Source organism: Camelina sativa, chromosome 16, assembly GCF_000633955.1.
Source record: "Camelina sativa cultivar DH55 chromosome 16, Cs, whole genome shotgun sequence".
Lineage (NCBI taxonomy): Eukaryota > Viridiplantae > Streptophyta > Magnoliopsida > Brassicales > Brassicaceae > Camelina > Camelina sativa.
In genome coordinates, this window is record NC_025700.1 from 3,182,517 (window position 1) to 3,202,154 (window position 19,638).

Here is a 19,638-nt window from a genome sequence, read left to right on the forward strand (position 1 = left end):
ACTCTAAATTTTGCATAGTAAATGTTATAAAAAAAATTATACACTCTTTACTTTAAAATTTACATACTCAATATAACATATTACCTAATGAATCAATTACTCCACAAAAATGTTTATATGTTATATTGAGTATGTAAATTTTAAAGTAAAGAGTGTATGAATTTATTTATAACATTAACCATGCAAAATTTAGAGTAAAGATTCATATACTCAATATTTTGCATATTATTTTCTAATGAAAGTAGTTGAATTTGATTTTATTGATTTTGTAGTAATTAAATAATCTGATTATGNATATATATATATATATATCTTGAAAATAATTATAAATTGTTTTTATATCTTGAAAATCATTATAAATGATTTTATATCTTGAAGGTTATTATAAATGAATTTTTTTATCTTGAAAATAATTAGAAATGATTTTTATTTAACTATTTACTTTAGCTTGAAAAATATAAAAGTAATTAATTATACGAATGAATATATTAGAGATATATAAAAGATATATTTGGATATTGAATAGAAAATTTCTTTTAATCATGAAAACCCATAAATAATTTACTATAATAATTTTTTTTTTTAATTTAGAATTTTTTTTGAAGTGTTGGTCAACGCCGGAGTCAACGTCGGTTTTCGCCGGAGTCAATTGACCTGTGTGCTGAATTATATGTCTATGATGTTGACCGCATAACGTCATATAGTTCATGCATGTGACTATGTAATACATATAATTTGTGTAGTTGAGTATACAATAGTATACTTGGCATGTGTGACCATGTATTCACCAATATTTCGCGTAGTTAGCCATCTTTTTTCCTTCGAAATACCGGTCTAGTGTTAACTCTGGTTTAGCTTCTTCTTTTCTTCTTCTTCCGATTAACTTTTTTTTTTTTTTGTCGTCTGATAACAATCCAAATAAAGTTTGAGAAAAGTACATAAGCATAAGGGAAACCAAAAGAGATTTTTTTTTTTTTTTTTTCCTTTTGTTTAAGAGAGTAATGAAGGTTTAAAATAGAGAGTAGACTTCTTGGTGTTGTTGATCTGCAATGCTACTATTACTATGCTTCTAGTAGAGAGATGCCTCTGGCAATCTTTTAAAGATAAATGAGTTACCAACTTCAGAAAGCCTTTCTACAAAAATTCTTTACAGAATGTTTTGTTGATTTTCTGTTACATTTTTTTTTTTTTCAGCTTTAAGCTCCATCAAATGAGCGACAGAGAACCATACAAAAAAATTCAGTACACTAATAACAGAACAAATGTTACATTTGACGAAGAGAAGTCTTTACCACCCCAAAATAGATGCAATACTCTCTCTGACCATGCCTTCCGTTCTTGCTTCACAGAAAGGTGGGAAGACAGAACAACAACAAACGAGCAGAGAAAGGCTTACTCAAAATTTTCTCCATCTGCATCAATGTTGTAACAGATTAATGCCATAGGAGCAAATCACAGAGACCAAGGATATAACAACAAATATGATGAGATCGTTACCTCAAGATATATCACAAAAATAAACTTTTGTAAACTAGTTGCAGATGGCCAGCTTCCCTGTCACCTCATCGGCCAAGCCATAGTCCATGCTTAGCTCGGCCATCGGTGAGATGTTCTCCGTTGCAAAGAGCATGACCCGGGGGAAAGACAGATGGTTATGGTCGTACAAAACAAACTGCACCATCACATTCGGTTCTTTGCTGTGACTAATGTAGCAAGCCACGTTCCTCATCTTTGACACATCCATTGCGAAATCCAGTGGAGGGATAGTTGGGTAATTCGGCTTAACATAACCCGGGTATACTTGAGATAAATCACCCCAGTTACCCCATTGGTCCGTGAAGCGACCAGGATAGACCATAACATCCCCATTCATTGACAGAATCTCAGCTTGCTGTCTTGTGACAACAACACCTGCGTATTCGCATATGAAAGAGCCAGCTTCAATTAGATCGAGTGTCCTGACACTCCAACAGGTATCCTTGGATCTGAAAACCTCTAGCCTTTTCCTCAATCCCTTTTGTGTCACACGGCTCTTACAGCCCGGACCACACTTGCAGAAGTTCCCACATTCAAATACCACATGCTTCCCTCTCACTAGATGCCCGTTATCATCATATGCAAACTCACCACCGTTCTTCCTCGCACAGAGACAATCATCTGTACAGGAGTTAGTACAATCACAGCCAGACCTGTTGATCCCCCCACCTTGACCAAAAATTCCAGGAGGAAAGATAGATTTTGCAATGTACTCATAGTGTATCGGTTCTTGATCCCCATCTATGTCATTATACAGAAACACACAGACATTCTCCTTCTTGTTAGAAATATCTAAGCTAACATAACCATGAGGCCTAACCTTCAACGGCTCAAGTCTAAGTGTTTGTGCATCCCTCATTACCGCACTGGCCCTCCTAGGTTGCCCTTCCATTCTAACTAACCTAAATTTGAACACTCCATAACCGGACTTCCCAACAGCAAACCAGCAATCTACAATCTTATACAAACCATCATAGACATACACCTTCGAGGTAACGCTGTTCTCATACTTAATTCCTCGAATCACCCGTACCTCAATGCCATAGTGCATACTCCTCTCCATTCCCCGATTCCCACCTACTAGCCTCTGGTCCTCACACTGCCTGTGTTGCTTATCCTGCCCACCGTGACCAGTATAAACCAGAACATCTCCTTGATCTTCGTCATCCTCGTACCCACCTGATACAATAATGCTTGTAGCTATAGGCTCTTTAGTGGCACTCCGATCAGCCGTTAAACAGTCAATTCCAGCTTGTTGCTGACCGTGTAAACCCACGACGCAAAGCTCCATCCTGTAGAAGAAAACATCTCCAATCTCTACCCCAGCTACTGGACCAACTACGTGCTTCTCATAGTTTAACCATAGTCCCTTAGCCTTCATCATAGACGCAGCTATCATATCGCTCCTCCCTCTACGCCCCTTACCAAGTAGAGGGGACTTCCTCTGCTCCGCTATGAGATGAACCCTAAGACACTCGTAAATCATCCGAGCCTGTTTCACGAGTTGCCGGAGTTGCTTCCTCTGATCATGACCTAGAATTGCAACTCTCGCAAGCTCTCTCGGTCTCTCGAAACTCGTCTTCGGAGGAGGCGAGACACCGACGGAGGAGGAGTCTCGATTAACCCCTAATCCCGGAGGCGGTTCAACGAATCCCCGGTTATCTTCTTCATCCGGTACAGCAACGATCGCACCGGCATCCAATCCGTACACGGAGACTCCGTCTAATCCCTCGACCTGCCACGGCTTGAATGCGGAGCGGAAGAGCTTGGAGATACGTATGAACTCGGCGATGAGATGATCGTTACTGGCTGATTGATCGGAGGTAGGTGATGGTGGAGGAGTTTGCAATTCTTCGACTGGCTCCGCCTTAACTTCCAGATTTCCGGTGACAACAGTGTCTCCGGCTGTGGTTCCGGCGGTTGAAGATTGAGAACCCGGCATTAGGTTGAGGTCAGGAAATGGCATCACTGTACCCATCCTACCCAATGAACCGAAGACAGAAACAATACCCGGGCTCCGAGTCCGGAAACTATTCGGGTCACGATTCGGGCCCGGCCTCCTTAGGTTGCTTGCATCTCTTCGAGTCTGTCTCAACTTGTCCACGGGACTGTTCCTATTTGGGCAAAAAAAAAAAATCAATATTGGGTTAGTTCAATTAATTTGTACAATTAATATTAGAAAGAATTAATATTCGTACAATTAATATTTGAAATGAAAATATTAGAAAGAATTAAAAAAAAATCTTCACAATTCATATAAATCAAATTAAAACTATAGATTTGAAAGATATTTGTAATTATAATTTACAAAAAAGAATTTTATTATGAAAATATGTTATAATGTGGATACACTAGTTTAAAGTATGATATTAATGGGTTTAAATCATTCGAAAAGTTTAAGCTATAATTTGATACAATAGTATAGAACATAATATTGATGGGTTTGAACTTTGAACCAATATGCAATTTCTAGTATAGTCTTCATTTAAATAATAATACATTTAATTACAACTAAATAAACTAATTTATAGAAAATAAACTAATTTTTAGAATTTTTTAAAAGATGTCACCTATTTCCATCAGTAAAATCCATGACAACTATATAGGCAAATCTTTAGAACATTGTGTTTTAGATATTTTACAATGTGACAAAATAGTTTATGTGATATTGATGGGCTTAAACCCATTAAGTATTTGAAAAAAAAAAGTTATAATACGATACGGTAATTTAAAATATGAAATTGATGAGCTTGAACACAATATGTAACGTATGGTTTTATCTTTACAGTGGCGCCAACTATGTGTTTTTATCCTCATTATCTTGAGTTTTAACCATTATTTTCTGGTTAAAACCACAACATTAAAGATCTTGTAATATAATAATTAATACACTTAGTTACAACTAAGAAAACAATTTTTTAGCAAAAGTTAAAAGAAGTCATCTGTTTCCATCCGCAAACCATAACGCGATAAAGAGACAAAATTTTGGAACATTGTGTTTGGAAATTTTGTAGTAAATATTTGGGCATATTAGTTTTGTAATCAAATTGATATACATGTACATGAATTTTAAGATTGGAATTCATCATAGTGATAACTAATAAAATTGTAAATGAAGGTTTGGAGAATACCTCATTTCCTCTGCTTGTTAGATGACTGAACCAAAAAATAATTTTTTCTCTTTTTGCATACGAGTTTTTGATACTTTGATAAAGGACGACAACAACGTATTTATAGACTCATGATAAATGATAATAGTTCAACAACTATTTATGTAAATTTTATTATTCATAGAAACATATCTTGTATATATTAATTGAGAATATATATTTCAGAGTAGAATTCTAAAATTTTAAGAAAAAATTGAAAAAATTGAAAAAATTGACATTATAATTAAATACAATATCTTTGTAATATGTATATATTTTATTTAAATATATATTTCCTTTTTTTTGCTCAAAGTTGTAATGTATTTCATTTCTTTCTTAACAAACTATAAATTTGAAAGAGATATTGAAAATATTTTCTTCTGAGCTACAAAGTATATATACATTTCTATTTAAATTAAAGAAGAATACACTTAAAATAATTATTATAGTGTCATTTGATGTTTTCTATAAGTTTTATGATTATATTCTGAAATATAAAATGTAGTGTCATTTATAGTTTTTAAACTATTAACATGAGTTTAAAGGTTGAAATTAAGATAAAAAAAAAGAATCTCAAAAATAATTCGTCATTTCCTCTATAAATACACAATTCTCATCATTTATCAAATACAAGATTCTTTTTGATAAATAACAAGAATAATGTATTTATAGAGGAAACTACAAATTTTTTGAATATTTTTTTAAATAACTATAATCTCAACCATCCACATTTAAACTCATGAAAATAGTTTTAAAACTATAAATGCAGATTGTACTAGTCATAAAAACATATCTTGTATATATTAGTTGTGAAATATATTCCAGCAATCCTGAAATTTTAAGAAAATTAATTACCAATAAAATGACATTAGAATTAAATACAAGTATACAACTAGGAGATATCTCATGCTTAAAGCACGAGTCAACATTTTTTAAAAAATATATAAAAATAATTTATTATTATATTAGAATTTTTTTTTAAAAAGTTATTTTGTTTGAGATAATATTTTTTTAATTGTTCTGTAAATCTATTAGTCTTTTTGAATACTAATTATTTTAGAAGATTATAATATTTTATTTTTGACATATATTACAGTTTTATATTGTTTGTTTGTTGTATTTACATCATTATGTTGTGAAATATGAAATAGTAATTTTAATATTATAATTGTGAACAAATAAAAATTATTAATTTATCATCTATATAAATTTAGTTTTACTAGCCGCCAATGTGGAAATTAAAAAAACACGCATTTTTTATAGATTGAGTAATATATTTTCGTTTTAAAAAATTCAAATCACAACATATGCAGAAAAAATTCTGCATTTTATTAATCATAAGTATTATATGAAAATTCCAAATAATTTGTAAATAAAAGAAAATAAAGATGATAGGAGAATCATAATTGAAATCTTAACAAAATCTTCAAAATTTAGTTATTAAAATAATTATATTGTGTACTTGGATATAAAATCTTAGTTTTTGAAATTCTGAGTGGTTTATATTTTTAAAAAATATTTAGTAATTTTTGTCCATAATTTATTAGAGAGAGAATATATATATATATTTTTTCTAGATTTTTCTATATTTAAACTGTCAGCGTTTTTTATTTATAATAAATTATCTTTATTTAATTAATTAACTAAGCTTAATTAAGTTTTTCTAATGGCAATTGAATGTAATTTTTACACATTTTAAGGTTAATTTCATATTTGTACTTCCCAATTAATATAGTAGGATATTCTCACCTAAGTCAAAAATCAAAAAGAACAATATTTGGGTTCACGGGTGAATCTCTTTACTCACCTCCTTGTAAAATAAGAAAACTAAATTTGTATACATCATCGTAAAATAAAAAATTCAAACCGCTCATTTATAAACCAAACTGATATATAATTTCGTTCTAATTGTAAAATCTAAACCCTAACCACCTCATTTGTAAACACAAACCGATATATAATTTTGTTCTGAATGTAAAATCTAAACTATAACCACCTTATTTGTAAACTCAAACGTAAAATAAGAAAACTAAATTTGTATACATCATCGTAAAATAAAAAATTCAAACCGCTCATTTATAAACCAAACTGATATATAATTTCGTTCTAATTGTAAAATCTAAACCCTAACCACCTCATTTGTAAACACAAACCGATATATAATTTTGTTCTGAATGTAAAATCTAAACTATAACCACCTTATTTGTAAACTCAAACGTAAAATAAGAAAACTAAATTTGTATACATCATCGTAAAATAAAAAATTCAAACCGCTCATTTATAAACCAAACTGATATATAATTTCGTTCTAATTGTAAAATCTAAACCCTAACCACCTCATTTGTAAACACAAACCGATATATAATTTTGTTTTGATTGTAATATCTAAACTCTAACCACCTTATTTGTGAACCCAAACCGACATATAATTTCGTTCTAAATTCTAATTGTAAAATCTAAACCCTAACCACCTCAATTGTAAACCCAAACTGACATATAATTTTGTTCTAATTGTAAAATCTAAACCCTAACCACCTCAATTGTAAACCCAAACTGACATATAATTTTGTTCTAATTGTAAAATCTAAACCCTAACCACCTCAATTGTAAACCCAAACTGACATATAATTTTGTTCTAATTGTAAAATCTAAACCCTAGCCACCTCATTTGTAAACTCAAACCGACATATAGTTTCGTTCTAATTATAAAATCTAAATCCTAATTCTCATTTATAAATCCAAACCGATATATAACCTCGTTTAATTGTAAAATGTAGACTAAACCAATATTTAACTTTGCTTAATTAAAAGTATACATAAATTGTTTTCTTAATTTGTTATAAGTTTTAATGTAATTTTGATATTTTTTAAAAATGAAATATTAGATAGAAATTTATGATTGGTTGAGAGGGGAGGATGTGAATCAATATTGATGTTAACGAAAGATTCATAGGATATAGGAGAGAAAGTCGGTGCATTCGTAAAAATTTGCAGCATGAATTGGCCATTGACCGTTGTTGATCAGCAAAAAAAAACAAAAAAACCAAAGTGGTACTCTGACAAACTTGAAATCTATGGATGCAGAAAAACAAAAAATATATGGATGCTCCACCTATATATTTTTTAAATTTTGAAAATATTACAATATGATCTATGAGCTCTAAAGGATGGTTTAAGACGTGGGAGAAGCGTTAGAAATCTTACCAAAAGAGTTGCTCGAAACGGATGAACTTTGACGAGTTTAAAGGGATTCAGATGATGGTTTCTCATATTCTCTAGTCCTACAATGATATAGAAAACATGATGGAGATCGATGGTCATAAATTATTCAAAGTTATTGAAAAGAGAAAGACTCAAAATAGGAGGAGAAAACCTTATTAGATATGGTTAGTTTAGGCAAATTAATGGCAATGAGAGATGGAAGAACCAATTATGAAGAGAGGATTTCGAGTAACGAAGCTACAGAGAAGTCAGAGTTGTTCTTATTATATAGAGAAATCAACTATGCAAAACAATGCAGAAGTAGTGTTTTTCTCATTTAGCCATTAAGCCCTTTTAAAGTGACACCTAATCAACGGCGGACCCACGTTAGGAGAAGGAGGGTCAGATGACCTGGTTAAATAGTGAAAAAAAAAAAAATTGTAAGCTACTAAATATATGATTTTTTGGCAAAATTGGTTAAGTAGCTCATAACTGACCTCCCTAACTTAAGTTTGATGCCACTGTATTACATTTTTGCCATTCTATTAATATTTTGACCTCCCTAAAAATAATTCATAAATCCGCCACTGCACCTAATCGTCAATGTTCCTTAAATTACAACCACAAGATTATTGGAATTTTTGATCTCAGCCACTGAAATTTCTGATTGCCTTTTAATTTTCTTATGCAATCCCAATTTGCTATATCACACACAATCTTTTTCTTTTTCCTGAAAACCGTAACTTTTACAAATTAACATACCAATTTCATCATTACTATTCAAAATGGTCTAATATAGACTTTAATTTACAATCCTTGAAAATTTATGATATTATACATAGTACATACACAGCTCTCATAAATATCGGAGATTTACGAACTTCCTTTTAACAAAAAAAATTCACTGAAATATCTCAAGTGAAACCTAACCACGTGGAACCTATTTTCCATATTGTCTTATTCTAGTACGAGATGTTATGTGCAATGAAACTATCTCTAACTGTAACTGAGACTGATTCTTGTTTATGTCTCTCTTTCTCGACGATAAGCAAAGATTTCCTGACCTATATATGACTCTCCCTACTCGTCTATTCCTTCTGCTTTTGTTACTCATAGCTCTCTTTCCTTCTTTTACAAAACCAGGCTCTGACATTGGAACATAGTGAATAAACCACAAAGGCACCAAAGCTGCGAAAGACTGTATGAGAATTCCTGCAGGCAGGTTCGTGTATTTCTTCGATGTTATTCCAACCATAGTAGCCATTCCAACTCCAGCGAATCCGCTAACAAGTGATGAAAAACACATAGTTGAAGCTAGGAAAGAGGTGACTGATCCTTGAACTGTGCTAGGGTTTCCGCTAAACTAGAAAAATAGAGCACAAAAGCCTTGTTTGAGATCCCCAAGGCGCAGAGGAGTTGCATGATATGGATCAACGGCCTCATGGGAAGTGTCTTCCAGTAACGGTCATAAACCACGGTTAAGCAGAGAAGCATCAACTGTCCAATAACCTTTGACATAAACTTATTACAGATCAAACGCCAATTTCATTGATTCTCATAAACAGAAGATAAAAACACTGAACTTGAGCAACACAAAAAGAGATTGTGAAAAATCCTTACTACAAACATATTCACAACTCACAACATTCCTTACCACAATATTCTAAGTTATCAAAATAGAATAAGCAACCAACGTAGTCAAGTCACAAGCCCTATTAATAATTTCCTTCTCTGGTTTGTTTTAGATTCTCTGGTGACAGTCTAGCATTGTCGAGATTCTCTGAGTTCTTGATCTCTGATACTCTGCCTCCAACAGTGAAGAAGAGCTGATGCAGAGTTGCAGATTTTTCGATTTTTGTGCTTTGTAAGATGCTCAAGCCTCGCCATGATCCTCTTTGTTTCAGAAGCTGCTGAGCAGATGGGGAATTCGATGAGTAACGCGAGACTGTCTACGCATATTGAAGTCTCTGCTTCAGCGGCGAGAATTCCTTTTGCGTTAGCCACGTCAGCAGATTTCTTTGCTATTTCAAAAAGCTCTAAAGTCTCTATTGCGTTCTTCTTCAAAACTGGACAACTTTTAGGGTTTTCAGATACTTTCGCAGGCGGCTGCTTCTTCAACTTGATCAGCAGCCTTGATGTTTCTGGAACAGACTTGCAAACGTCTTCAGGCTTCCGCTTCTTCAAGTTTTGCTTAATCTCTCCCGTTCCATGAACCCCAGATCTTTGGGTTTTAGAAACTTTTATAGGTTTAGCCGATTGCTTCTTCTTCTGGATAGTCTTCGCTGCAGCATAAGATTAGCGGTCATCGATTTGTTTAGTCTCTGCCGTGATATCATGAGAAAGCTGATATTTTTTCTTCTTCGATTCCGAACATGGTGGTTCAACAGCCTTACGTTTATTCAGATTCAAGGAAAGCGCTTTGTTGCAAGTAGAAGAAAGATCAACGGAGGAGGAGTAGAACAAAACGTGACCTTCCATTCCTATTCTTATTAGGGTTTCACTCTCTAAAACTTTGGATATCGAATTATGGAAAGATAGAAGAAGAGTTTCAGGTATTATATAGAGCGTCGAGGAGTAAGAGACCTAACAAAAAAAAAAGGAAACAAAAGGAAGCTTCCTTAACTCCCACTCAACGAAACAACGTCGGATGGAAAACTAATTTCCATTTTTCTTGTCAAGTTCAGCGAGGGGCAAATCTGTCAGATCATGTATTTTTAACATAAATTTACACAAACCAAAATTACTTTTACAAAACAAAAATATACTGTAGTAAAAAATCCTCCCACTCTGATCCAAAGTTTACACAGAGAATCCTCCACCGCCGCCTGAAACATCATCTGGAGGACTGATGGTGATCCAAAGCAGCGACACGGTAATGGACACAAGCCCTGACCAAACATAAACAATCGTTGGAACCTTTCCTCTTCGTCCCATCAGTCCTTTAGCAAACGGATACATATGAGTCAACACCCATAAACTAAAGAATGTTCCTCCCAGCAACGACTTGCCCCATTGCGGAATCACGCTGTATATAGTCCTCGAAGCTCGAATCCCGATAGCAACAAAGTTCACTACGATGATTGTAAGTGGCATGATGAAAAATCTAGTATCATCCATGAAAACATCAGTATCCATCCTCTTGGTCCATAGAGACAATGATATTGCCACATATCTCATATCTAACTATAACTGAGACTGATTCTTGTTTATGTTTCTCTTTCTCGACGGTAAGCAAAACTTTCCTGACCTATATATGACTCTCCCTACTCGTCTATTCCTTCTGCTTCTCTTACTCATAGCTCTCTTTCCTTCTTTTACAAAACCAGGCTCTGACATTGGAACATAGTGAATAAACCACAAAGGCACCAAAGCCGCGAAAGACTGCATGAGAATTCCTGCAGGCAGGTTTGTGTAATTCTTTGATGTTATTCCAATCATATTTCCAACTCCAGCGAATACGCTAACAAGTGATGAAAAACACATAGTTGAAGCAAGGAAAGAGGTGACTGATCCTTCACAGCCTCCAGGGCACATATTTGCTAGCAAAACAGAGAAAGGAAGAATCTTGAACTGTGCTAGGGTTTTTTTCCGCTATACTAGAAAAACAGAGCACAAAAGCCTTGTTTGAGATCCCCAAGGCGAGATTTATTTGCTTCACCAAGACGTAATCGAAGAGTATTGAAAAAGCGTAGAGGAGTTGCACGATATGGATCAACGGCCTCATAGGAAGTGTTTTCCAATAACGGTCATAAACCACGGTTAAACAGAGAAGCATCAACTGTCCAATAACCTTTGACATACCAATAACAGAAGGGTCAAGGTTTAGAACTTGAGTTTGGTAGCAGAAGACTGATCCGGAGAGAAGAGGCACCATTGAAATGGAAGCTACTATCCAAGTTAAAGGCTGGGAGATTTCATCAGCCTGAACAATTCCAACAAGATCCAAAAACTGTTTTTTTACGATCCCCAAAACAGAGCTTGTCTCTGGACTCACTTCTCTTATCCGTGGCAAGCTAACGGATTCTTCTTTAGATGATAAAGAAACAGTGAGCTGTAACGACAACAAAGCTGTAAAAGCAAGAAACAAGATCCTAGAAGGTGTTTTGAGTAAGCAATATCCACCGAGTAAGTTCCCACGGATCCCTCCAACCGCTGAAGCCATAAGCGCATAACACTGAATACCGTTCACTTGATATCTCAAACCGTATTCCGCAACAAGAGCGTCTTTAGCAACTTCAGCAATGGATGCTCCAAGGTTAGTAAGCAGAACAAATTCCATAAGTGACGGAAGAGCTTCTCGAGCACCAGGGAATACAGCCAATGAACCCCATGCTAGACCCTGTAAAAGCACTGAGACAATACACTAAATTGAACCACTTGGAGCAGAGTAAGCTAAGAAAGAGACTCTTTTTAATAGACAGTTGGAGAAAGAAAACTAACCTCCAATGGAGATGTAAGGAACTCTACGAGCACCACCGATGTAGAGAACATCTGAGAGAACTCCATAGAAAGGCTTAGCAACCATGGGAAGAGTGGCAGTGTACTGCACAAGCTGAAGCGTCGATGGCTTGAGATTAAGACAATGAGCCATATGGAAGTTAAGAGCAAGCCATGGGAGACACCTCGACCCTTGAACCCAGTACCCTAAAGCACACAACAGAACCGTTTGTCCATTATATCGACCATTGTTGTTTCTCCTTTTAACCACCGAGACACTACTGGTCAATAATGTTGTTGACCTTGTGTTGGACTTGGATTTCACGAAAAGGGTTTTGCTTTGCCGCTTCTGTTTCTCGTTAATGGTGGTGTTTAAGCTTACTCCGTACGGAACTGATGGTTTCAAGAACTTTACTACTGGGCTTGAGATGGATAATAATGAATTATTCATGACTTCTTGAGCTTTGTTTTTGTTTTTTTTGGTCTCACGGATGACGGATTCAAAAATAAATTTAAGAGATGGAACAGAGAGAAAATATGAGAAAGATTCACAGGTCGGTTCTTAAAGAAACTAGACACAAGGAAACAAAATTAGCCACAATAATAATGTGGTGCCCATTACATACTTTTTCAATGCCATAGACATTTGTGTATGTGTATAAATTAGCTCTAGTTTAAGAGTGAGAAATATCTAGAAGAGTGATAAGGTTGTCCTTCATTAACAATAATTAAACAATTGCCGGTGAGATTTTGAAGTATATTAATACAATACTTATCCCTAAGTACATGAGATTAATTAGTGTTCGTTAACTTTAATTTCATGGAACACATTTGATGGAGTGTCCTTGGTGTTTGGAATAACAAGGTTTTTTTAAAGATACTGGTGGCTCCCATTCTTTCGTAAACTCCTCGAAACTATGACCCTCTCTGAATTCGATTGTGACTTATTTGACTTTTTTCGAGAATATCACGTCTGGCAATTTCATGTTGTTTCGACAGGTACATGGTTGGACATGTGTTAGTGTTACTCTTTTGTTTCCAACAATCTTACAACATACTGAGTGACTGTACTATATTTTATGATTACTAATAATGAGATTACATGATATACTTATAAAAAAATTATACACACCCGTCTATTTCAGTTACATATACAAAGAAGAAAAAGAAAAAAAAATGGGTAATAAGAGTGCCTAAACTTGTTCTTCCTTTCCGTGGAGAGGAAGAAAGCGATATTGCTGGTGTTCTCTGGATCCAATAATTGGAGGAAACGTGTCAACAATATGGAGGTGACTTTGTTGCAATTTCAAAGTTGAACTGAACAACGAGAAAGCCAAATCTGCTGTTGCTGCTTCTTCTAAAATTTTGTTGTTTTACTGACATACTTTGATTTTGAGATCAAGTTTTAGTCGTTCTCTGTTTTGTGCATTTTTTTGTTTAACATGAAATGGTAGGTATAATAGTATTTTTCATTTTAATATCAGAGAGAGTGTTAGTAGTTGGGTTTTTACCTTTTTTAGTATCGTCTGATGGGTAATCAATCCAATGACTAGACCAATTTAATCCTTTTCATTATACCAAATCCCACACATGTCTTGGTTTATTAGACAAAGCCTTCCTTACCTAACGAATAAAAACTAAAGGAGGTATCTTCTTCCCACACAGAGCCATTAAGATTCCATAGTATCAGGGTCCAATTTGACAGAGAATCTCTCGTACATGGCATCAATGGCTCTTCCTTTGCTCCAACATTCTCTAGATCCCATCTCTGCATCTCCCACAGTTTCAAAATCTCTTCTTTTCCCCCAAAATGCCCTTTCTCGTACACTCTCTCCTCGCCGGAGTATTCCCAAGTCTTCCGTCTGTCACTCTCGGAGTTCGCCTCCGACGCAATATACAATAGTTCATCGGAAGCACATTTCCCTGAATGACTCTCTCTACTCACGTTTAGTTTTCAAATGCAGAAACCATGATGAGCCTAAGTCAACGACCATTTCTTCTGAGCTTGCCCTTGATGCAAAGTCTGCAAAGTCGGAAACTTTACAGCAAATGGATGGTTTGGAGATTACCCACGAAGCTAAAAAAGGAAAGAGTTTCTGGGCTGCCGTTAGTTTGATCATTGGAACCGCCGTTGGTCCTGGAATGCTCGGCCTCCCAGCTGCAACTATCAGATCCGGTTCAATCCCATCGACCATTGCTTTACTTTGTTCTTGGGTTTACGTCATTTCCTCTATACTTCTCGTGGCTGAGCTCAGCTTTGCAGCCATGGAAGAAGACAATGCAGCTGAGGTTAGCTTCACAGGACTTGCAACCAAATCCTTTGGGAACAAATTTGGGGTTTTTGTTGCTTTTGTGTATGCTTCACTGAGTTTCTCTTTGGTGGTTGCTTGTGTCTCGGGTATTGGCTCTATTTTGTCTCAATGGTTTCCTTCCTTGAATCCATTCTTGGCCAATGCTATTGTCCCTCTAGTCTCCGGAATCTTGATTGGTTTTTTCCCTTTCGATGCCATTGATTTCACTAACAGGGGTCTCTGCTTCCTCATGCTCTTCTCTATAACTTCACTTGTGGCCATAGGTTTATCTGTGGCTAGGTCCAATGTATTAGCCTCGTTTGGTCAATCATGTTGGAAAGTCTCCACCATTTTACCCGCGGTTCCTGTCATGGTACTGACACTAGGGTTTCATGTCATCACTCCCTTCATATGCAATCTCGCAGGGGATTCGGTTTCAGATGCTAGGAGCGCCATTCTTGTAGGTGGTATTGTGCCATTGGCAATGGTGTTGTCATGGAATCTAATTGTTTTGGGGCTTGCAAGGATCACAGTGCCTGCTGTACCTTCTTCATCCATTGACCCAATCTCTCTTCTTCTATCTGTCAACCCTTCTGCTTTATCTGCTGTTCAAGGCTTTGCTTTCTCAGCCTTAGCTACCAGTTTAATTGGATACTCTGTTAGCTTCCCGAAACAGCTCCTTGATACATGGAAGCTTGTGTCTAAACAATCAAATGGGAATGGAAATGGAAGAACCGGGTCAGTAAGTTTCTCATCCAAGGAGGGTAATAAGAGAACTAATGGGAGAGTCTTATACAGTGAACCAGCAAGAGCTCGTGACGGATTTGAAGCAGTAGTAATGCTATTTGTCCTTGGAGTTCCAGCTCTGATTGCAACATTCTATCCCTCAACGTTCTCGAGAGCTCTGGATTTTGCTGGTGTTTATGCAAACTGTTTCCTCTTTGGTGTCCTGCCTCCTGCAATGGCTTATATTCAACAGTCTAGAAAGAAGCTCAGGTAACTTCACCCTACTTTTTACATAAAAACATTCTCTGTTTCTTTCATTTTGAATTATTTTTGGGATTGATATGAAACCAAAACCTTCTGATTTTGCAGGTCATGGGTTCTTCCCGGAGGCAACTTTACCTTGTTGATCTTATTTGTAATCGCCAATATTTTGGGAATATGGCATTAGATTACCGTCAAATAGAAATGTTTTGTTTGTATCATTTTACACAGACATTTGCCATGATCTTACTGTGCTAACCGGACTCTAGGGAAGCAACAAGACCCCACTGGGACCTTCACGAAGATATATGTGTACTTTTGTTTCTTTTCAGCATAGCAAGATTACATTTCACACTGGATGAAGAAGAATAATATTATTGGCTTACCTGTGATTGTAGAATCTATAGAAATCAGATTTAAATGAGCTGAGATGTTATAATAAACTGAAATTTTAGATTTTAACAGGCAACAACGTTAACCCTCTCTCTCTCACACACAAACGTTGGCTAGACGAACATTTATGGTTATCCTGAACAGATGATACTCTGTTGAGTGGAAAACTACTTTGGTCACTGAGACTGACTACAAGATGATTAACTTGGAGGAAAAGAAAACTATGGGTTCAGGTCGAAGTTCGTCTCCAATAGATTCTGAATTTTGGACAAGGAATCAACCTTAAAATCAGGTTGCAGACCGGAGACAGAAAAGTCATCTGGTCCATACCTTCCAGTTTCATCTAGCAAGCAAGTGAAGGCTCCAGCCCGTTTTCCACATGCGATCTACAGAATTGAGTGTAGAAAGATCAATTACTAGTTGTAATCTTAAGTCAAAATGCGAAAAATAGTCTGAGAGTTGGTACACATCCTTTCCACATAGAAAACCCTTAAGCAATTTTTTCATGGGATTAAACGCAGGCATTGCTTAAGATTTGCTATGCGGAAGGTTGACCTAAGACTTGTTATCATTTCTGTCACTCACATCATCTTTTAAGCTGTCACCAACCATCATGACTTCATTAGGTTGGATGTCCCATGTAGAACATATATGTAACAGCGGGTCTGGGTTTGGTTTATATGGACGAAACTCTCTGCCTAGTGCTGGAGAAAAGATAACCTATACAATGAAATTTAATTGTAAGGAACTGCTAAAGATTTTATCTCTCTGACAAACAAAGCAATCCAGCAAAAACTGATCAGGCAGCTGGTTAGACCGATTTGTCAAAATGTTTTCAACCCTAGTATTTGAGTTAGAGATTCAGCATGCTTACCTCGTAACGTTGATGGAAGATATCGATGGCTTTCTGAACATTGCGTGTAATCAGCCCCCTCCTATAAAGTATATACAAATTGTAACAACAGTTAGTTATCTTCTTAGCATTGAGTATGGTTATCAGGATTTTTAAAAAATCGAAAATCATAGACAGAAAGTATCTGAAAACCGACTTTATCTTTTTGGAATCAAGAAAGCCACATAGTTCAGCAGCACCTGCAACATAATTTATGGCATATCAGAAGAGAGAATTAAACCTCTAATCACCGAAGAAACACAGTCCTACTTCATCAGATGATATCTAGATTTACAAGTGCATAAAGTCAATGACCAGGAGAAAGAGCACAAATTGTGATGTGGTGAATTAAAGTTCCCAAAACACAATAAAAGTCAAACCTTTATAGACTAACACATCAAGATTCACCTTAAAATTGCAATCTTTACTCAACTGTAACTCTACGAATTTACGAAATCCTCAATCTTTAACCCACTTTGAGAAAAAAGTCTCAATTTTTATATACCAAAGATTAAAACTTCCACTGCACAAAACACAAACTCAATAAAATCAAACTACTCAAAGAGGAAGAGTCCGTACCAGGCATGATTTGGAGCTTATCTATACCCTGTTTCTCATAATCGGCAATGATCTCATAAGCTTTCTGCTGTTTATCAGGACTCCAAGACTCAATATGATGCAAGATATCAATTCCAGTAGGGCTCTCTGCTTTGATTCGCTTGTACGCATCTTCACCAAGAACAGCTCTATACATTGCTCCGAAATCGATGACCGGAACCGTCAAGGTTCCGTCCATATCGAATACGACGCCTCTGAGACGAGCTTTAGCGTTCATCGTTGGATTCGCCATTGAAATCGAACAAGAAGGTCTGACGAGAGTGAGAGAAATGAATGATCTTGATAAGAGGAAAGTCATGGAAAATGGTGAAAGCCTGAAACTGAAATTGAGGCACATATAACATTGCCTTTTTTTTTTTAAACGGTTCATAATTATTCTCTATTTTTAACCAATTCCGGTTCGGTTTGATTTGATTTGAACAACAACTTGGATTGTTTTCTAGGTTTAAGAGATGTTTCATTTGAGCATGTTTGTGTAAGTGCTTAAGAAAGGAAACAAAGACACCAACAATCTTAACAACAATGGTTGTGCTGCCTTTTCTCTTCTTCTTACTCTCTTCCTCTTCGGTTTGCTTGTTGGCTGCTCGGGAACTGTCGAACGCCCGTCTAACTCATCCCACCCACCGAAGTTAGAAGCCATTTCAGCTGAACTACGTTTAACTTTACGGCCATTATTGACATTGTTTCTAACCATTGATGATGGGTTGTACTGAACCCTGCTCCTTCTTCTCCTCTCGTCCACTATTTCTTCTTCATCCTCAATCCCAAACTGATTTGCCATAGATGTTCTTCTACGTTTATCCCAACCAATCAACTTCTGGAACGCATAGAATAACAACGATGGGCCAATGGCTACAGCCAGTGACACGAGGAAAGCCTTAGGTCCGGTGCTGAAAAATAGCGACAAGATGATGAACGGGAGGAGATATCCATACGATCTTAATGCCTACAAAAGTGAACAAATACCAAATACAATAAAAGATCAACAACAAAGCCAACCCAAAACAAATACAATGCATGTATAAATCAACAACCAACAAAGCCAAATCACTGTTTTTCTAAGGTTTGAGCAGAAAGACACAATCTTGGTTTGTTAACATGTACCAACCAATACCACACTAAAGTATGAACATTTTTCAAGTATCCATCTCATTTGAAATCAAAACTAGTTCAGATTCCCATTACCAGTGGTGAACAATAACAGTAGTAGATTCCCCCAATTTAACCAGCAAAAAGTTCAAATGAAACTTGTGGAAACTTAAAATTACCTTTAAAATCCAAACATTATCTATAATTTCTTCTAAAATCTTCCACAGGTCGAATTTACCATCACCAGCACCACCACCAGCATCGTCTTCGTCATCTTCAACATTATCCTCAAAGAGTTCCTCCCAAAGCTCCCGTCGTTTCCTCCTTCCCCTTTTCCTTCTTTCCGTCAAACGGTATCCCCTACCTTCATCCGCGGCGAAGCATATTATATAGCTGAATCTCCGGCGATTGCGATTTAGAGGAACTAACTTCACCGAATCTACTACTGTTGGGCGTCGTGAGGGAGAAGAGAAACAGAGATGATGAGAATCGGAGGGAGATAACATAGGGTTTTGAAATCGCCATAAGTGGATGTTTGATAAGCTAAGGAGAAAAGACATCCGCGGTGAGAACGGACGACGAAGAAGAAGAAGCTGAAGAGCTCCTCCTCTATCCGCCATTAACGTCTTTCTGGCGAAGAGAAAGAGCAGTGACGAAAATATTCTCCTCAATTGTAAATGGAACACTCAACTTGCGCCACGTTGTCATCATCTCCTCCATTGAAAATCGAATACCGTAAACCCGAATCGGTTTAGGAGGATAAATGTTCGAATCGAATTCCGGTTTACGTGTAGGGGTAATTTTGGAATTGAAACGTTAAATGTCTGACGTGACACGCCTACGTGGATATCTCTCTTCTCTCTTCCTTTTTCCAGAAACAAGGGAGGGAGGGAGGGAGAGAGAGAGAGACAGAGGAAGAGCATCAAACAAAAAAAAAAAACAGGAGAGAAAATTCATTCCGAGGGAAAACGCGGTTCCTGCGAATATTTACAGCGAATCACTGGAAACGGAAAAGCCAAAGGGTTTTAGGTCTCTGTTATCGTCG

At 36.0% G+C, this 19,638-nt stretch overlaps 4 protein-coding genes and 2 pseudogenes across 4 annotated transcripts; 1 reads left to right on the plus strand and 5 right to left on the minus strand.

The window, feature by feature from the left end:
• Positions 1,109-3,649, minus strand: LOC104749545 (histone-lysine N-methyltransferase family member SUVH2-like). Its single transcript, XM_010471195.2, has 2 exons — positions 1,498-3,649; positions 1,109-1,412 (listed from the first exon to the last, which is right to left on the minus strand). Exon 1 carries the CDS (start codon positions 3,512-3,514, stop codon positions 1,532-1,534), a length of 1,983 nt encoding a protein of 660 aa, XP_010469497.1. The 5' UTR covers positions 3,515-3,649; the 3' UTR covers positions 1,109-1,412; positions 1,498-1,531.
• Positions 9,648-10,364, minus strand: LOC104753283 (annotated as a pseudogene).
• On the minus strand, positions 11,093-12,774 carry LOC104749546 (annotated as a pseudogene).
• LOC104749547 (tyrosine-specific transport protein-like) lies at positions 13,955-15,904 on the plus strand. The gene is made up of 2 exons (XM_010471197.1): positions 13,955-15,610; positions 15,710-15,904. The coding sequence occupies exons 1-2, from the start codon at positions 14,043-14,045 to the stop codon at positions 15,786-15,788; spliced, it is 1,647 nt and encodes a 548-aa protein (XP_010469499.1). The 5' UTR covers positions 13,955-14,042; the 3' UTR covers positions 15,789-15,904.
• On the minus strand, positions 16,012-17,851 carry LOC104749549 (haloacid dehalogenase-like hydrolase domain-containing protein At2g33255). Its single transcript, XM_010471199.2, has 5 exons — positions 17,466-17,851; positions 17,044-17,086; positions 16,869-16,929; positions 16,580-16,714; positions 16,012-16,380 (listed from the first exon to the last, which is right to left on the minus strand). The coding sequence occupies exons 1-5, from the start codon at positions 17,839-17,841 to the stop codon at positions 16,216-16,218; spliced, it is 780 nt and encodes a 259-aa protein (XP_010469501.2). The 5' UTR covers positions 17,842-17,851; the 3' UTR covers positions 16,012-16,215.
• Positions 17,056-19,267, minus strand: LOC104749548. The gene is made up of 3 exons (XM_010471198.2): positions 18,773-19,267; positions 17,466-18,450; positions 17,056-17,086 (listed from the first exon to the last, which is right to left on the minus strand). Exons 1-2 carry the CDS (start codon positions 19,211-19,213, stop codon positions 17,962-17,964), a joined length of 930 nt encoding a protein of 309 aa, XP_010469500.1. The 5' UTR covers positions 19,214-19,267; the 3' UTR covers positions 17,056-17,086; positions 17,466-17,961.